The following is a 17111-nucleotide window of genomic DNA, read 5'->3' as shown; positions in this document are numbered from 1 at the left end:
AGTATATCGGAAGAGAAAGGCTGGCTATACTGAACCACACACCTATCTGTGTCAACATCTGTTCCTCTCACTGTTAATCCTGGGTCTATTGCTCTGCGTCGCCCCACCAGCCCACTACCTTTCTTTCTCCCTGGCCTGTTTCCTCTTTTGCTGTCTCTCCCTCCCTCTCCAGCTCCCTCTCTTCCTGTCTGCTCAGATGCCTCAAGCTGATTGACAGCACATAAAATGAAATAAGGCCGGTGCTGTTGTGTCAGACAGGAGCTAGTTTTCTCCCTCATTCGCGCTTTCGCTCCTTCTCACCCTCCTTCACCCTACACCTCATCTCTTTTTCTTTCTCCTCTCCTCACATGCCATATGTTTGCTGTGTTGGTATTTGTCTCTATTACCAGTGGCTTGATCATTACCTTTTCTTCAAGTTTTCACTGCTATGGAATAGAGGACTGTAGAGCAATGTTCACTATGAATGCTACCATCAGACAAAGGTCTCATATATAGGTATCTGGTCCTATCACTCACTGTGCAACAGTCCCACGCAATCATTACGGGATGTTACGGCAAATTATTTTGCCAGCCGCCTCGCTTGGGATGAGGTTCGCGTAATTTGAATGAGACAGACCTTGAAATTGACAGTGCTATCTGTTCCATGATGGAGGCTTTGTCCCCTGTTGATGTAAATTTATGCTACTCAGAGGCTTTTCAGCACCCCTCTTCACCCAATAAAAAGGCCGAGAAGTTTAACACCCATCTCTCTATGGCGCTGCTCCTCAAAGTACTTTCAAAGTGCAACACTTGCTGCCAGAGTTGAATAGAGCCCCGAATTGTCAGGAAAAATAGAGAGATGGCTTTTAGGTCTATAATTAAGTTGTGTTATAAATGTCACCCATCCAGCGGGATGGAATTCATGCATACATATTATTACCCCGGGAATTCAAAAGCCAGTGCAGATCCTCTTGCTTGAAAGCAATACAATCTCTCTTTTTCCTTTTTCCCCAACTCATTCTGAGCCATCAAATTCAAAAACTCAAATGTGCACTATAATTTATGAGGCTGTAGCACTTCCAATTCTTTTGAGATGTTGTGCTCTGTGTCCCTTAACTTTTTTTTTTTTTCTGGGTCAGGAAAAGCAAGACTACAGCACTGATTTTTTTAGGGAAGAAATTTGAGGACACTGTATGTTTGACATGACTTTGCCATAGACGCTGTATGCCAGACCCTGCCGTTTTGAGTGTCTTTCTTGTTGGGTCGAGCTGCTGAGGTCACTGGGATTCTGGCACAATATCTGATAGCCTTGTTAGGGAACCAACAGCAAGTTATGTTGCCTTACAAAACCAAAAGGCTTTTGCAAGAACAAAATGCCCCCTTATTATTTCAACTACAAAGGTTAAATGTGTTTGTTCCTTCAAAGACAGAGTTGCAGTCAAATGGCACACAGTAGGCCAATGCATTTCAGTTGGACAAATGAAGACCTTTCCTGCCTCTACCCGGAGGGGTGTTCAAGTGAAGTAAAAGGGTGCTAGAGTGCTGTGACAGAATCAAAGCTTTCTTTGACTTATCTGTTTGCCTCTGTAGATCTATACGGCTTTGAGGACATTTGACAGTACAGAAAACACATGGCCTTTACTACTCACCGCATTTCTGCACACAACAGTTTCAGCTGCTCACCATTTATTGTGTGGCTGGTCTGTGGATGGAAAGCCTCCGGTGAAGGTGGAAATTGTCCTCCACTGATTGTGCACATACTGCATGTCCCTTAGTTCAGTCTTTTTGATTTTGGCAAGAACTTATTCATTTGTTTGTCCGGGAGGCAAAGCTGACTGCTGAGATGTGGAAGCGGATGGGTCACTGCCAGACACGGAACATATCCTGAGTCTATAAATCAGTCATTTCAATGAATCGTCACAGCTCCTTTGAGAATGTAGAGTGATATGTATATGGACATATGTAAGCGTCTTAAATAGGGATCAGCAGTCCTCAAGAAACCAGGATTTGAACTCAGGAAAATCCTGCCTGGTTCTAAGACACTGGTGCTGCTCGATTAATGAAAAGGGGGCAGAATTAATCCAAGAGTTTGTTAATTAGGTATCTCTTGACTTAACACATGAGCTACCTGAAGGCAAGGATAAGAATAGGACATAACAGAATACCTAGTGCAGTCTATGACGACCATAAAGCTTAGAGAAATAGCTCCTGTTTAATTTAATGGCTTTTGGAAAATTACCACATTCAGTTCCACTGTATTTCAGTTCACTATAGCTTCCCTTTTATGTTTTAGTGGTTTAGTGTCTGTCCTTACCTATACAATGATGCACAATTTAATCATGTGATTAGGATACGTAACCTTCCAAAAAACATATTGCACATTATCATTATCTACTTAAATCATTTTTAACATAATTTGAAATGTTAATGCAATGAGGCTCCAGAACACTGCTGCCAACACCCGTTCCCTTGTCTTCCGGCCAACTTTTTATGTTGACTTTTCCTTTTGTGCATTAACTACACAACAGATTTAAGATGATTTGAATGCCCCTTGAGCAAAGCCCCCCTCCATCTGAAATTATATGCGAGCAAAGATTCGGTTAGATAGGCAGATTATAATACCATGCCTTTGTCATCATAATCTCTTTTATGAGTGACTGCACACAAATCACAATGTGTAAATATTAAACAGATTAATAATCACAAACAAGTCAGGATAGTAAATGCCTTAGCTCTGTGCTCCAAAGTGGAGGGGGTGGAATTAGAAATGGGCGAGGGACAGGATGTTCCATGCAGCTAATGCCTTCACTACAATTAGACTGATTTATTCAGAGTTATGCGCTGAACACACAAATGGCAGAATATATTTACAAACCAGATAACATGAAAACAATGGTAATGAACGGTGTTTTCACCCCATACTCAAGGCCATTTTCCTGATGTTGTGCCCCTCCCTTCTATTTCTCTTGTTTTCTGTGTATACAGGCTGTGCCTTTGTCAAGTTCTCCAGCCACGCAGAAGCGCAGGCTGCCATCAACAGCTTACATGGTGGACAGACTATGCCTGTAAGTACAGCAACACGCTTTGAAACACACACACTAACAACAGAATTAACTTCAGGGTCAACTTTACATAAACACGATTGCAAACAGCTGCTTTTACGCTCAATGTGAACAGTTTTAGAGATAATTTTGCAAGGGATACGATGTCACTTCGGCGTCTGTTTATGCCAGCTGTTTTGTCTCTGTGGTCTCGGGTGTATAAAATGTTTGGGGTAGACTGGGATAAAGTTTAGAACAAAGGTTGCTGGACTATTTGATTCTGTTTTATACCCTGCCAAGAGACGGACACTGATCCAGTCTTCCTTTAAAGTTTTCTATTTCATATGCACATGCCCACTGGAGGGTGTATGCCTCTTTTTAAAATTCAATACTGAATTTCTTTGTCTTTTTTTTATTGTATTTTTGAAAAATCTCATACATTTAACACAGAAACATGCATGCACAAGATAACATAATCTCTGTTTATCTATGTATTCCCTTATCTCCATGTAGTATTTCTATACAGTGTACCATATATATATATGTGTGTGTGTATGCAGTCAACAGTTACTCTATTCAAAGCACATCAACAGTCCAGTCTCACATACATTCTCAATGTGCGTTATCGCACACAAAAGATTCCCACAGTCAAAGTCTGCTACCTTACAGCACACAGCTGCATACTCTGTATCTGTCTTTTCACTCAATATCAATTTCATCCTCTTGCTATTCAGACTACCTTTTCAGCAGACAGATAGAGAGTGTTTACATCCACAGTCATATAAAGATATGATTACTGTGATCAGTGAGCAACATGATAGTGTCCTCAGAAGACTGTAGTTGTGGAATGACGGACAAATAGAGAGCTATGTACAAATGGACAGTGTAAAATTATACTGTAGGAATGAGTTTGTTCTTTAGTTCATTTCCATAGTTATTCTCAGCACAGAATGCATTTCAGGATTTTTTTTGATTGGAAAAACTATCTAATGCCATTGGGGAACCTTTTCTGGCAACCTGTTGACTGTACGTTCAATATTGACCAGCATTTTACTCCCTCTTTGGTCCACCAACTTCTGAAAAAAGAAAAAAAATGAATAAATAAACTGAATTAAATAAAGAAAAAATCATAAAAGTAGGTTTAGACAATTGACCAAAACAAGCTCACAACATTGTCTAAAGGACTATTGAGGTAATGATAATGAATGATTTAATGTGTGTATGTTTTCAGGCAATTTTTCATAATCTAGCCAGAAGACCTCTGGATGCAACACTGATATTATGAGGTAAAAAGTCTGACACAAATGATAGACTGAGGAAAATTGTAAAAGTAAAAGTGCAAAAACAGGATACATCTGTGCAATTGGAGACAAAAGCAAGAGAGAATTTTTTGAGCTATGCTCAAATCCAGAGCAAACTAAAGCATGGATGACTATTTTCTGATTACTTATGGATTAAAATGCTTCTCATTGCATGGGGAAGTAGTCCTCTGTCAAAAGTTAATAGTTTGAACAGCTCTCTTAACCTGTTCCCGAAAACTGAAATTAGTGTGAAATTGGTGGCTTTACATTGGGAGGCAGTGTGTCATCTTCATGGTGAAGAACTTTAATTGAGGTAGCAGGCCATAAAGATTATTTCAGAAATGGTGTAATTAACTTTTGACACTTAATATGCTGTTTAGAAAACTTATGAGAATGGCTAGACAGGTAGTTTTACAATTTCGTACACCGAGATATGAATGTGTGTCATCGGCATAACAGTGAAACTTTTTGTGTGCTTTTGGTACGTCCAAGTAGAATCGTGCATGAATACTGTAAATGGCAACAAAATCAGTCTCAATTTTACTGAGGTTAAGAAAGACGAGTGGATACTGTAAATATTTTCTAAGGATGGACTCCATCTTTTTCTGAGACCAACTGCATGTTTAAAAAATACATTATGTGAGTGACCAGGGTGCTATAGATAATAGATAACATGCAGGATGCTGAATATTTTGTCAGATGGAGGGAGACGAGTAAAGGGCTTCATACAAGTCACAGTGTCCTCCAGCAACAAGGGGAGAATATGACTGAAAAGCAGCTCATCACAGCCAAATATTAACGGTGACAGTTTGGCTCCTGTCAGGGGGCCACTTTTTGTTAAAGAATATTAAACATTTAAAACACTTGAAAACACTTATCAAGGGAGACTTCATTAGAAGAGAGGTTAACAAGTTAGTCAATGATATTGAAAAGCACCCTAGAGTTAGGATGGATCTCCAAAATGAGGTCAGATTAGTAAGACACTTTTGCTTCCTGATATTTCAGCATCGGGTCCTTCATAATATTGTGGGACTCAGCCTCCCATTAACTTTTAGCTTTTCTACATTTATTCTTCATAGCCTGAGTATCATCTAGCCAAAGCTGTGGTATTTATCTTTATGTGTTGTGGAATTATGTTAAACTGTAAATAATAAACTACTACTACTAATACTACTACTACTACTATATTTATACTGCTGCTCAACCCAATTGTATAACAGCTTGCATAGGAGTCACTTCATTCATTTTACAGACATAGGACACACATTCTCATGGCTCCAGTGACGACACACTGACCATAACATAGAATCATGCAGCATGTTGACATATAACGAGAGGACAAAACTTCACATACAATGCAAGAGAACCCCCGGACTATAATGCACCACACAATAGATGTAGATTTAAATATGCGTTTGAGTGGTGTGGAATGTAGATTAGCTGTAAGTAGGAATTTGGGACAGTACTGTAGGTAATGTTATGCTGGTCTAGTTTGATATGGTGGTACGGTGGTTATGAAATGCATGAAATAGCATTAGTTGGTGTTGATTTGTTTAGTTGAAGAATGGGGCCACCAAACCTGTAACTCTCATCAAGCTGCAGTTAATTACAAATTGGATATGCTTCTGTCGGGCTTGAACAAGGCCACCAAAAAGGCTTAAGTAAAAGAAATGGTGAATTACGCAGCATCTCCCTGCCAGTGCTGCGTGTGTTGAGTGCCGCACAGCTGGACACACACATGAGCACACACTCCCTCTGGCAGACATCCGCACCTTCACACACTTCACTGATGTTCCGCAATAAATATTTACGGACGCTTCCTGGCAGCCAGATAGTGTCCTGGAAGCCAGATGCAATTTACACATCTTTTTGATGCTGCCTCATTTTGCATTACATTGAAGAAGTGAGGGAGGGAAATAAGTGGTAGTCGGTGTGTGGTTGTTGTGCTCAGTAGAGACCAAACTTTTTGGCATGTAAACCACAAGGGTCAAAATCTAATAAGCAGTGGGCCACGAGCCAAAGAATAATCATGTTGCTCACTGATCATGCACAATTATGACAGGCCTCTTACTGAAATTTGATTATAATCAAGATATTTACCTTCTACTCAAAATATCTTGTTGACTCAATCAACAGAATATGTTTACATCCACAAGATTTACATAATTGGACTCCTCCGGGGCTGTTTTTTGCTTCCTTGTACCGATCAAAATTTGGCTGCTTTTGCACACTTTCTGTATGTTTGTCTTGCTGTGGCAGTGGCGCAGTTGCATTAGGATGGTCCACTGAGCTGCTCAAAGCCTGCCGCACATGAACTGTCCAAGGCAACATATGGAGCCCCAAACAGACCTGGGGCGGATCAAGAGCCATCCAAAAGTTCATTAATACTCTATATTATCCATATCTCTCTCCCTCTATCCCCGCACCTGTTATCCTCCTCTCCCCAAATCCAAGTTCCTCTCAGATTAATAGGCAAGGTGGCCATTAGTATCCAACTAAGGCTTTGGTACCGATGGGGGATGCAGTTAATTTGGATAATATCACTGCCACATGTCGTCAACAACAGACTAACAGGAGGCAGGATTCAGGGAGTGGGCTGCTCTGCTCACTGCCTGCTGCCAGCTGTGAGGCCTGGATGAACCTTGAACAAAGAGTTGTCTCTCACTCCCTCTCTGTCTCTCTCTCCCTCTTAATGTTCTCTCTACAGCATCTGTGTTACCTGGCACACACACGCGTGCCATAAATAATACCTGCACCAAAATAAGCTGGCCCAAAATGAAAAGGCTTTAATGAAGCTTAAGGGCAAGGGATGCCACTGAAGGGCATGCGCTGATAGATCGGGTCATAGCTTTAATTGATGTTTATTGCAGATTGCAGGTGGTTCCAAAATTAACTTAAAAGGTGATTGGGCAGAGAACAGGTTCTCTCACTGGTTCAGTTGTTGAATTACAGTAAGGCTGCACAGGCACAGGTGGCAAAACTTCAAATGGCAGAGCTGGGGGCAGGCAGACAACACCCAGCAAATTGCAGACATTGTCATGTTCAGTGTCACAGCGTGGCTGACAGGGTCTGTGGAGCTCGCCGGTGTTGGCAGGGACAAGAGCGTGCATGTGTGTGTGTGATACTATACAGTAGTTCCGGATTAATGAGAGATAAGACCAAGCCAGAAAGCATTGCAACACACAATACCATCAGACGCCACATGAAACTACTGTAGAATGTCGGCACGCTTGTAGCTGACATACTACGTGGAGTTTCGTGTTTTTGCGTTCCTCACATATTGCAGTGAAATCTGATGTAGTATAGATACCAAGCCTAAATACCATTCTAAATGACAGTATTCTTCTTCTGTGTCTTTTGGCTTGATGCAGTGTGCTCGGCAGCTGCAGCAGTATGTGGTGGACAGTGAGGCCAGACCAAGACAGCATCATCCAGTGCTAATGAGCGACAGTCCTCCCATGAGGCTAGCAGAGATGTAGCAAGGTTCAGAGAGTTGAATGCGAAGCCCACAGGGGGTTCATCCAATTACCAAACAAACTTGTTATGGTGTATTCAATTAATTTCTTACAGATTCTCGATTAACACTTTCAGAGTCTGCAGAAACCTGAGACAAGTTTTGAAGTTTCACTTGTCATTTAAAAGTAGCTGTTACATATTTGCTGAATGGGGGAGAAGGAAGGCTCTTATCACGTCAGTTGTTAATCATTAATATGCTTTTTGAAATGACAGATTTCCCCTCAATGTGTGCGTTGTTAAATTATTTTTGCTGTAAGCCTCCGTAGAGGATGGAAGATGAGTGTCTGTTTACCTGTTGGTACACACTCAGCACCAGTGTCTTTGTATCACAGTAATGCAGAGATAAAAGCATAATGCCATTTCACTGGTGTAGTTGAGTTCTAATCCCTCAATTACCGTTGTGTATTTTCCCATCTACACATTTTTAGGCCTATACAAAATCCAATATGGGAGATTTTCACAAGTCAAGTGTGTTGTTCAAGAAATTAGATTAGTTTTTGAACCCGTGACAAATTCCTTAGTTGTACCTGTCAAAAGTGAAGGCTCCCTGTTGGCCCTTATCAAATTCAGTGAATTCATTTTCTCTCCAGGTATAGGAGTCATGCCGGTGGAGGTTATTATTCTGTTTGTTTGTCAGCTTGTGATTTTCTGCTACCAGTGAGGAGTGGCTGCTTTGCATCCAGTGCCTGTTGTCTGCTGCCACCTGTTCCTTCATTACCTGGCCACATATTACTCTTTCTTTATGTGGAAAGTGGAAATAGAAACTCTTGATCCGTGAGGGGGATCACACTCTGAAATCAGCTTTTTCCACTTAGGCCTCGGATGTAGTCAGAATACGTCTGCTTGAGATGTGAGGATATGAAATTCTCCTGTTCAGGAGTGAGGATAAGAGAAGATTCTGTTTTTTGTTTTTTTTGTTTTTTTTTTTAGAGGGGATATTTTGGCTTTAATGCTATAAAAGTTAGAAATGTGGCATGGGTGGCAGTGCTGACAACACCTGCAGAGGCTGCTGTAGTGTTTTAGTGCTGCTGCCAAGTCTGTTCAGCGTAGACATTGCAAACTGAGTCTCCTCCCGTGCTGTCGTCTACAGCAGAGCACTCTGCTGGGAGAAGCCAGACCAGGCCAGACTCTTGAGTCATGGTGCAGTGAGTACAGGCAGCCTCGGGCTTTCACAGTCCCGATGCTCACAATGCATTCTTCATGAAGTATTAAATGAATGTAAGAATACACAGATACACAAAGCAGAAAATGAATGTGATCTAAATGCCAGGCCCCTGTGCTGCAGGCAGGCAGGCTTGTGCAACAACGCTGGAGGAAGATGTTTGCTCAGTGCCAGCCTCATTAAATCCAACAGCCCAGTCCCTTCAACTGGCCCACAAAGTTGAGAAAGAACTGAAAAAGGTCAGGAGGTGGGACGAAATGAAATTAGAAAGGGAAAAACTGTGCCGTTAACGCCGCCATGTCGGTGTATTGATTTAACTAATTGAAACGGCACCGAGGGAGAAACACCAGATGGGTCTCCTCTGGCCTGAGGTAGGGTGCTGGCTGGCTCTGATAGGATCCCATCTGAGACGCACTGTCCCTGGGGTCCGTTCTGATGCCTTCCTTCATTCCCCAGCCTCTTTCTCACAGTTATCTACAGCCAGCACACTCTTGGTTCTGTTAATAGAATGTTTGCAAGACACTTTTCACATGGGTTAGTCGAATAGCTTTCTCGCAAAGCCTCTGAACAGGAGCTTGTTTATTTTTTGTATTTTGAAAAAGCATATTTGTGTTTTTTTTTCAGAGACGAAAAAAGGCAAGAACAAAAACAGTAGCTTAGGGAAGGGTAAGGCTCAAGAAAATTGTTACTGATGTCATGGTAATGTAGGAAGAAAACAATAAAACATGTCAGGTTTTGGCAGGATACTACATATTATGTAAGGTTTGTTGCAGCAGCCATGACTAACCAAACCACAAAGTACAAGACCACCCTGGCAAACTGCCCTCTCAATGGCACTATCGCTTAGCTGTTCCTGTTTAAAATTTCATGAAGCACTTACAAAAATAAGACACACTTTTTGTATGAATTACTATGAAATAGCACGAAGTGAGGCTGCACAACAGTGAGACTGAGACTGTTTGTTCAGTGGCTGATTTTACACTCTCTCACTGTGCAGATGCAATATTCAGCTTCACAGGGCATACGTTGTGTTTGTTTCTCTGATTTTCTGTTTGGATAGCTCTGCTTTAGCAATGTGCCACCTGTAAGTAGCACTCGAGCTTAAACTTGGACCTGTAGAGCAGCTTGGTCTGGCTTTGCCAATTTCAATTTCTGCTACAGAGAGTCATATAAACTCAAGTACAGAAACAACAACAACAAAAAGCGTACGCAGCATTGCTCACACTGGTTAAGTAGGTTTTTCTGTCGCTATGTCCGATGCGGTTCACTCACATTTTCGATATCTACACCCAAAGCAAATATGGAAATCTAAATCAAAGCCTGAATTTGTACTGACCCTGTCAGGATGAGACATTTTGTGAAAGATGAATCTAAGTTGTGATTATGGAGTCCTTTTCTCCCCACGTCTTTGCTTTTATGATCGTACTAATCATATCCTGACTGCCCCCTGGCTGCCTGTGTCCTTCTGTCCTGGTGGTGCTCCGTGCTCTTTCCCAGCATGCACTGCCTGTAATTAAATAGGAGCCTGGTCCTCTTGACAGTGTCTGTGACTGCTTTCTCTGCCTGGCAGCCTCCTGATCCTCTCTCTCCCTCTATCTATCTCTCTGTCTCTCACTCACACACGGACATTCTCCCTCCCTCTCTCCTTGCCTGGATGTCACATGAGGAACTGACTCTGGACTCTGTCTCTCAAATGATTTAATTGGATGCAAACTCAGGAGCATGGACATCAATACGGAACTATATCTGCCATAAGGCAGAGCCATTAGTCAATACTTCGCCCTCCACATGCCGAAGGCTTTTGTCAGACCTAATTACCCAGTACAGTATTCAGTGGAGCTTCACCAGTGGGGGACTGGGACTCCTGTGGGATCTGGTTAGGATCACAGTTCACTCCCAGTGTATACAGTGGAGTTGGAAAGTTCACAAAAGCAAATATCACTAGCTCTTCTCTTTCATTTAACGCTGACAGCTAAATGATTGCATTCATGAGAGGTGCACACTCACTTCCACTGGCCTCCTCGGCTTAGAGACGTTAGGTCTTCAAGCCGGGAATGTTGTGGACATGGTCAAGTCAAGTTTATTTAGAGAGCACATTTAAAAACAACAACATTGACCAAAGTGCTTTAAAAAGTGATTAATGACAACATATGAAGACAGACTTAAATAAGGATTTAAGTAAATTAATGAAAGCATAGAATAGTTTGATAAAATCACACCAGAGTGTGATCAGGATGTCTTCATGAGGATAATTAAGGGGTTAAAGAAGAGGGATCTAAGACGGGTTCTCAAGGTATCAGGGGAGGGGGAAGATGTAATCGTTCAAGGCCTATATGCTATTCCACATCAGATGACAGAAATGAACGACACCATCTCACTGTTTGTGGTGATGCAGAGATCTCACACTCGTTCGATACACTGATAAAGACTAGCTCCACATCTTCTCATTTTGGAGCCAACACTTTGTTGTAGGTCATTTCCTCTGGGAAACACAAATTGGGAGGAGGCTATTTTCAACAACACAGTAAAAGATGCAAATGTAATGTATGCATTCAGCAACCTTGTTTCTACATGGCCTATATTCGGGTTATGGTCAGATTGATAGTGTTCAATATGTTCATATATCTGCACACGAGCGCTTATCGTTATTAACTAGTAGGGCATATGTAACAATGGCTACGTTTACATGGACACTGATAATGCGATTATAATACGATTAAGGCCTTGATGCGAGTATGGTGGAGCCCATGTAAACACCACACTTCGATTATGTTAATGCCATTAAGCTCATAATCAGTTTAAGCTTAATCGCATTAAGATACCTGGAGTACTGCACTTTCTTTTACTCGCATTATGAAGGCATGTATACACCTTAATCACATTTCTTTCCCTCTGATCACACTGCACATCTACAGGAAGTGACATCATAAACATCCTGTGAAAGATGGCGGCGGGACTGAAAAAACCGCATTTACACAAGGGCAGCATTTTGCAGATGAAATCTGAGAGAGTACAGCGTAGTAAACACACAAAAAGCTAAATAACAGCAAGTAGCATGTAAATGGGATTTCTGCCAAATCATGTAAACACCTCAATTGGAGTAATGCCTTAGTCACATTATTGAGCATAATCGTAGTGTCCAATGTAGCCAGTGTCAGTCAGTGACATCAGTATTGATGAGATCAGTACTGTCATTTTGGCTAAAGCTTGCAGTCAACTTTAGGAAATTCATGTGAGCTTTCCAAACTGCTGTAGTTACAGAATATTTGTTACTGTCTCATTGTCTTCCTTTAGTTTTTCCACAGTGAATAACTGCCTATTCAGTCTGGTTTAGCTGGTTGGCCAGCTGAAGTGGCAGGTGCAATCTGCAACACGCTGCTGATTGAAAGTAATCATGGTAGTTGCAAAAGTTGGTATTATTTGTTTTTCCACTTTGAAAAATACTTAGAAGTTTCTTTTATGTTTATTTGTCTTTGGTAATCTCCAGGCAGCCATTGGAAAATATGATAATACACAAGTACACATAAAGTGTCCATTAAACTATTTTTATGATGACACACTAAAAAAAAAAAAAAAAAAAAAGAAATCGGAGCTGGTAAACTTAGTATGAATATACGTTTAATTGCATATTTCACTAACCTGGTGTATATACATGTCCTAGGGTGCCTCATCCAGTCTGGTGGTCAAGTTTGCAGACACTGATAAGGAGAGGACCCTGCGCAGGATGCACCAGATGGCAGGCCAGCTCGGCATCTTCAGTCCCATGACCATCCAGTTTGGGGCCTATGGCGCCTACTCTCATGCTGTAAGTCTCAGCCCGGCGGGGGAGGAGACGGTGAGCTTTAAAAAAAGAAAACAAAAACTGTTGTGATTTGAGGTTTGAACTCACTATCTCTCCCACTAGGCATGTGACACTCCCGGCGCTCAACTCCTTAAGTGATTCACGCTATTAAATGGCTGTTAGAGTCCAAGTTTACGGAGGCTTTCCAGAAAACGCTGCATTGCTTATTATATTGTGTCTTTTTATCCCTTCATTTGTCCAGGGAAGCTGCTTATCATGTATGCTCAGCACTGCACTGTTTTACTTTCATACAGTTGTACACATCCATTTCAACTTGACTTCCCCTTCTCACATTTCCTGACTTGGTCTGTGAATTTAAACTGCCAAACTCGAGCTTGCCTCTTGAACATTTCATCTACTTACACATAAGCCTTTACACTCGAACAGAGCTGCACGTCATTACCAAGAACCCACACCCCCTCACCCCCTACCCCTTTCCCTGGCAGCCCCCCCACTCCCACCTCACCCCATTTCATAATCACACATGAAAGTCACAACCTGGGTTAGGAGTGTGTGAGATTTTGCACTCACACAGTAGCTAACAACTCACCCTGACAGGTGAGAATCGCCCACTCATGCACAGTCTCTACACTGGCTCTGCCACAGCAGCTCCCTTTTTCTCTCACACATATGCATTTACTGTCCATATAGATACTATACATAGTCTCCAGCTTGCTAAACTCATCTCACCGCATGGCCTTTATAATGTGTCGGTATAATGAGCACAAGGCCAGAGTGGTGTTACAGTAGCTGGGAAGCAACGCTGCAGGGCAACACATACCACTCTGTTCAAGAACAAGGCATGGGCCAAGCAAACAGAGATGTGAGAGTAAACATGCTCTGGTCCTGCGGCTATTTCACCCTCCTTTCCTTTTCTGTCCTTCCCTCCATCCCTCCCGCCATTCGCCTCTCTCCCCACTGCTCTTTAATCCAACAGCAGATGATGCAACAGCAAGCAGCCCTGATGGCAGCAACACAAGGGTCCTACCTGAACCCCATGGCAGCCATCGCTGCCGCGCAAATGCAGCAAATGGCAGCTTTCAATGTCAACGGCCTGGTGGCTACTCCCATGACACCGTCCTCAGGTATACACTAATAGGCACACACAGGCAGGCACGGACTGGCACGGGTGCAAGAGCAGAGGCATACGAACACACACACACACACACACACACGCACACACACGCACACACACGCGCACACACACACACACACACACACACACGCACACACACGCACACACACGCACACACACGCACACACACGCACGCACACACACACACGCACACACACACACGCACACACACACACAGGGCTTCTCTCTCCATTTCTCATTGCTGCCCTGGAACATTTTCATCATTAGCAAGAATTATAGAAGCAGTAGTAATATATTCATTCAAGGCCTTTCTGCTTTTGCCCTTGTTACATTTTTTAAGATGTGGGCTCCATTTTCAGAAGAAGCAGACATTGCCAGTGTTGAATTAACAAAAGCAGAGTTTTATATTGAGTGAGGCACGAGTGGAGAAGATGGACAGCATTCCTTGACACTCATTGGCAGCCACATTATAGTCCCTCTCTCGCCTCCTCTCTGTCATTATCTCTCTCTCTTTCTCTCTCTCTGTCTGTTGCTCTCTCCCTCTGTGTGTCTGTGACAGTATGTGTTTTCTGGGAACACAGCCAATCCGATGACTTTGGATGCAGAGTCCTTGGCTTATACAATATAAGAGCAAAGATTTGTGTGAGATAATCCTGGACCCCAGTCTGAACTATCTTTTTGGCCCTTGTCATGAGGAGCTTTGATGGCTCGACACTAAGTAGGCAGGCCGCCTGAAGGCAGGGTCATTGCAAATGTATTAAATAAAGTGGCTTGACGCTGTACCTGGCATTTGTAATCCACAAGTCCTACATATACCAGGTAATGCCTATCAAACATAATCCTACATGACTTAAATGTCCTTCACCTGGATTAGAAAAAATAATAAAAATCCATCGGCACAAAAGGGCACTGACAAGGTGACAGAATTGGAAAATCACCACAAGGAGGAAAGGCAGTTGGAAGAGGAGGCACAAGCCCCTGCCTCCACTATACTGTCCATTATGGTAGCTTTTCTTGTAACTCAGTATTGTGCCACTACTTTTTCTACCTTGCAGTGATGTACCCCAGGGAATAAAAATAAACCTTTTAACAAACAATGAGGAAATATTCAGAAAATCAGAATGCTAACTTTATCATGTTCCATTACAGTGATGGATAAGTGCTTTTTCCCCAACTTACACCTTAGCCATTGTGCTATGACTGATTTTAGTAACTGCACCTTTAGTTCAGGCTGAATTGGCACCAATTTGTACCAAGCTGCACTTCATCGTGGGTCAAAGGATATGCATTTGTGCTCATGTGGACCATTACGTGCCTCTTCTACAGTAGTACATTTGTGAGGAAGCACCAAAATACACTTCTCTTCTACCTCTATTTTTGAGCGTGTAGCATGTGAAGCATGGACCCTGATGTTTCTATAATGATTCCGTATCTATTTGCAGGCACCAGCACACCCCCGGGCATCTCTGCCACAGCCGTGCCCAGCATAGCCGCCCCTATCGGGGTCAACGGATTCAGTGCCCTCCCGCCTCAAAGCAACGGGCAGCCGACCTCTGAGCCCATCTACACCAACGGTATTCACCCCTACCCAGGTGAGCCAATCAAGGTTTACATAAAAGAAACATGAGATATATCCGTAACATCTACTGTCATGAGGCCGTTGCTCTGACCCTGACACTTACGATCAGTAGCTTGCACTCACGGTGAGCGATGAGTGTTTGATTATTCGAGCGTTGCACTTGATCTGAAAAAGAAGATCACCTAATTGCCACAATGCAAGTTCAACATGTCAGCAGTGACACGCTGAATTCCATCACATGCTACTGCTTAAAAGTTGACAAGAGTCCTTTTTACTCCATACTCCCATTACATCTTTTTCTGATTTGAACTGAAGCGTTTCAGGCTTGAGGGTCAATCAGCGACGTCTTTGGCAGATTTCTGAGCAGCCAGCCCTAGTATCATGATGAATCCATCAGTTCATCCATCAGTCCATTATGGTTAATTTGATGTGTCTCAGCCCGTCCTCAGCCTCTTAATGTTGTCTGGGACTGATTCCTGAAGAGTTGACAGACACACACTCCCTGTTTCTGCATTATGCAAAGGCAGCTGCAATTGTAATGAACTACAAAGTGGTTTGTTTGGCATGTTGTTAATATTTGATGCAAACATCTGGGGCGAACAGGCATTTTGAAGAACGGAGATATGACAACCCAAATTTCTCCCACTCCCTGTGTGATCTTACCCCCTGATGGTTCTCTACCGCTAAGCCAAATTCCGTCTTGCTCTTCAGCATTTGCTCTACATCTCTCTTTGTCTGTCTTGACCATTCTCCATCCTCTCTTTGTCTGTTTTGCTTTCACTTTCCTCTTTGTCACCCCCCTCTCTCTGTCTCTCTTTTCGTCTCTCTGCAGCACAGAGTCCAACGGTGACCGACCCTCTCCAACAGGCTTATGCTGGCGTCCAACACTACGCAGGTGATCCGTCTCTCCTATCTCCTCTACTCTCTCACTAGCTCCATCTGTCCCCTTCCCTCTCCCCTCTCCCTTTCTGTTTGTCACACCAGTAGACACTGTGACAGGTAGAGATAGCCGGACCAGCCAATTTCCTCTTGGATTAGGCTGCTTTACATTAGGATGGCAAAGGGATTTTCAGTTGACTTGATTATACACCCCCACAAAAAAAATCTTTAATTCCAAAAGTACACCGAGAGCCGAGGATCTGAACCTGCCATAGCCTCCTACATGAGAGATGACATAGACCTCTCATAACCACTGCTTTCTGTCTGACATCAGCCCTCATTAACACAGTGTAAGTCTCCCTCTCTCTCTTTGTGTGTCTGCTTAGTTGAACCGCACTCCACTCCCCTTTTGCCATACTCTTTGTGTAGTGATCCACAGCCAAATGAGCCCAGGCTCCCTGTCGTAATGCAATTTATTTATGCAACGTCTAGAGGACAAAAATGAACAATGGAATACTGATTTGAGTTTTGTTGTGTCAAATATGAAAATGGAGATGTGAAAAATTCCACTCTGGTTCTCCCTTTGCAACAGCAGCCTACCCTGCCGCCTATGCGCCAATCAGCCAAGCGTTCCCCCAGCAACCAACCATCATTCCCCAGCAACAGAGGGAAGGTAAGAGCGAGCAAGCGCGCCCACCCAAGATAAAAGGTGATAAT

The 17111-nt window shown here is 42.8% G+C and overlaps 1 protein-coding gene across 17 annotated transcripts in view; it reads left to right on the top strand.

Moving 5' to 3' along the window:
• celf6 (CUGBP Elav-like family member 6) overlaps positions 1 to 17111 on the top strand; it is a 134437-nt gene that overhangs the window by 102435 nt on the left and 14891 nt on the right. For 5 of the 17 annotated variants that reach the window (XR_013078248.1, XM_076750808.1, XM_076751821.1 and 2 more), the window contains 6 exons: positions 2965 to 3044; positions 12661 to 12834; positions 13778 to 13925; positions 15379 to 15528; positions 16348 to 16410; positions 16987 to 17067. Coding sequence is in view for 13 of the 17 variants with exons in the window: in XM_076750808.1 (XP_076606923.1) it covers positions 2965 to 3044; positions 12661 to 12834; positions 13778 to 13925; positions 15379 to 15528; positions 16348 to 16410; positions 16987 to 17067 (696 nt within the window). In the remaining 4 variants the exon portion in view is untranslated. The remainder of the gene's footprint in view (positions 1 to 2964; positions 3045 to 12660; positions 12835 to 13777; positions 13926 to 15378; positions 15529 to 16347; positions 16411 to 16986; positions 17068 to 17111) is intronic. The other 12 variants (XR_013078267.1, XM_076751332.1, XM_076751902.1 and 9 more) reach the window with 7 other exon arrangements.

The sequence above is a fragment of the Chaetodon auriga genome, chromosome 1 (genome assembly GCF_051107435.1).
Source record: "Chaetodon auriga isolate fChaAug3 chromosome 1, fChaAug3.hap1, whole genome shotgun sequence".
Taxonomy (NCBI): Eukaryota; Metazoa; Chordata; class Actinopteri; order Chaetodontiformes; family Chaetodontidae; genus Chaetodon; species Chaetodon auriga.
This window is presented reverse-complemented; position numbering and strand designations above follow the sequence as displayed.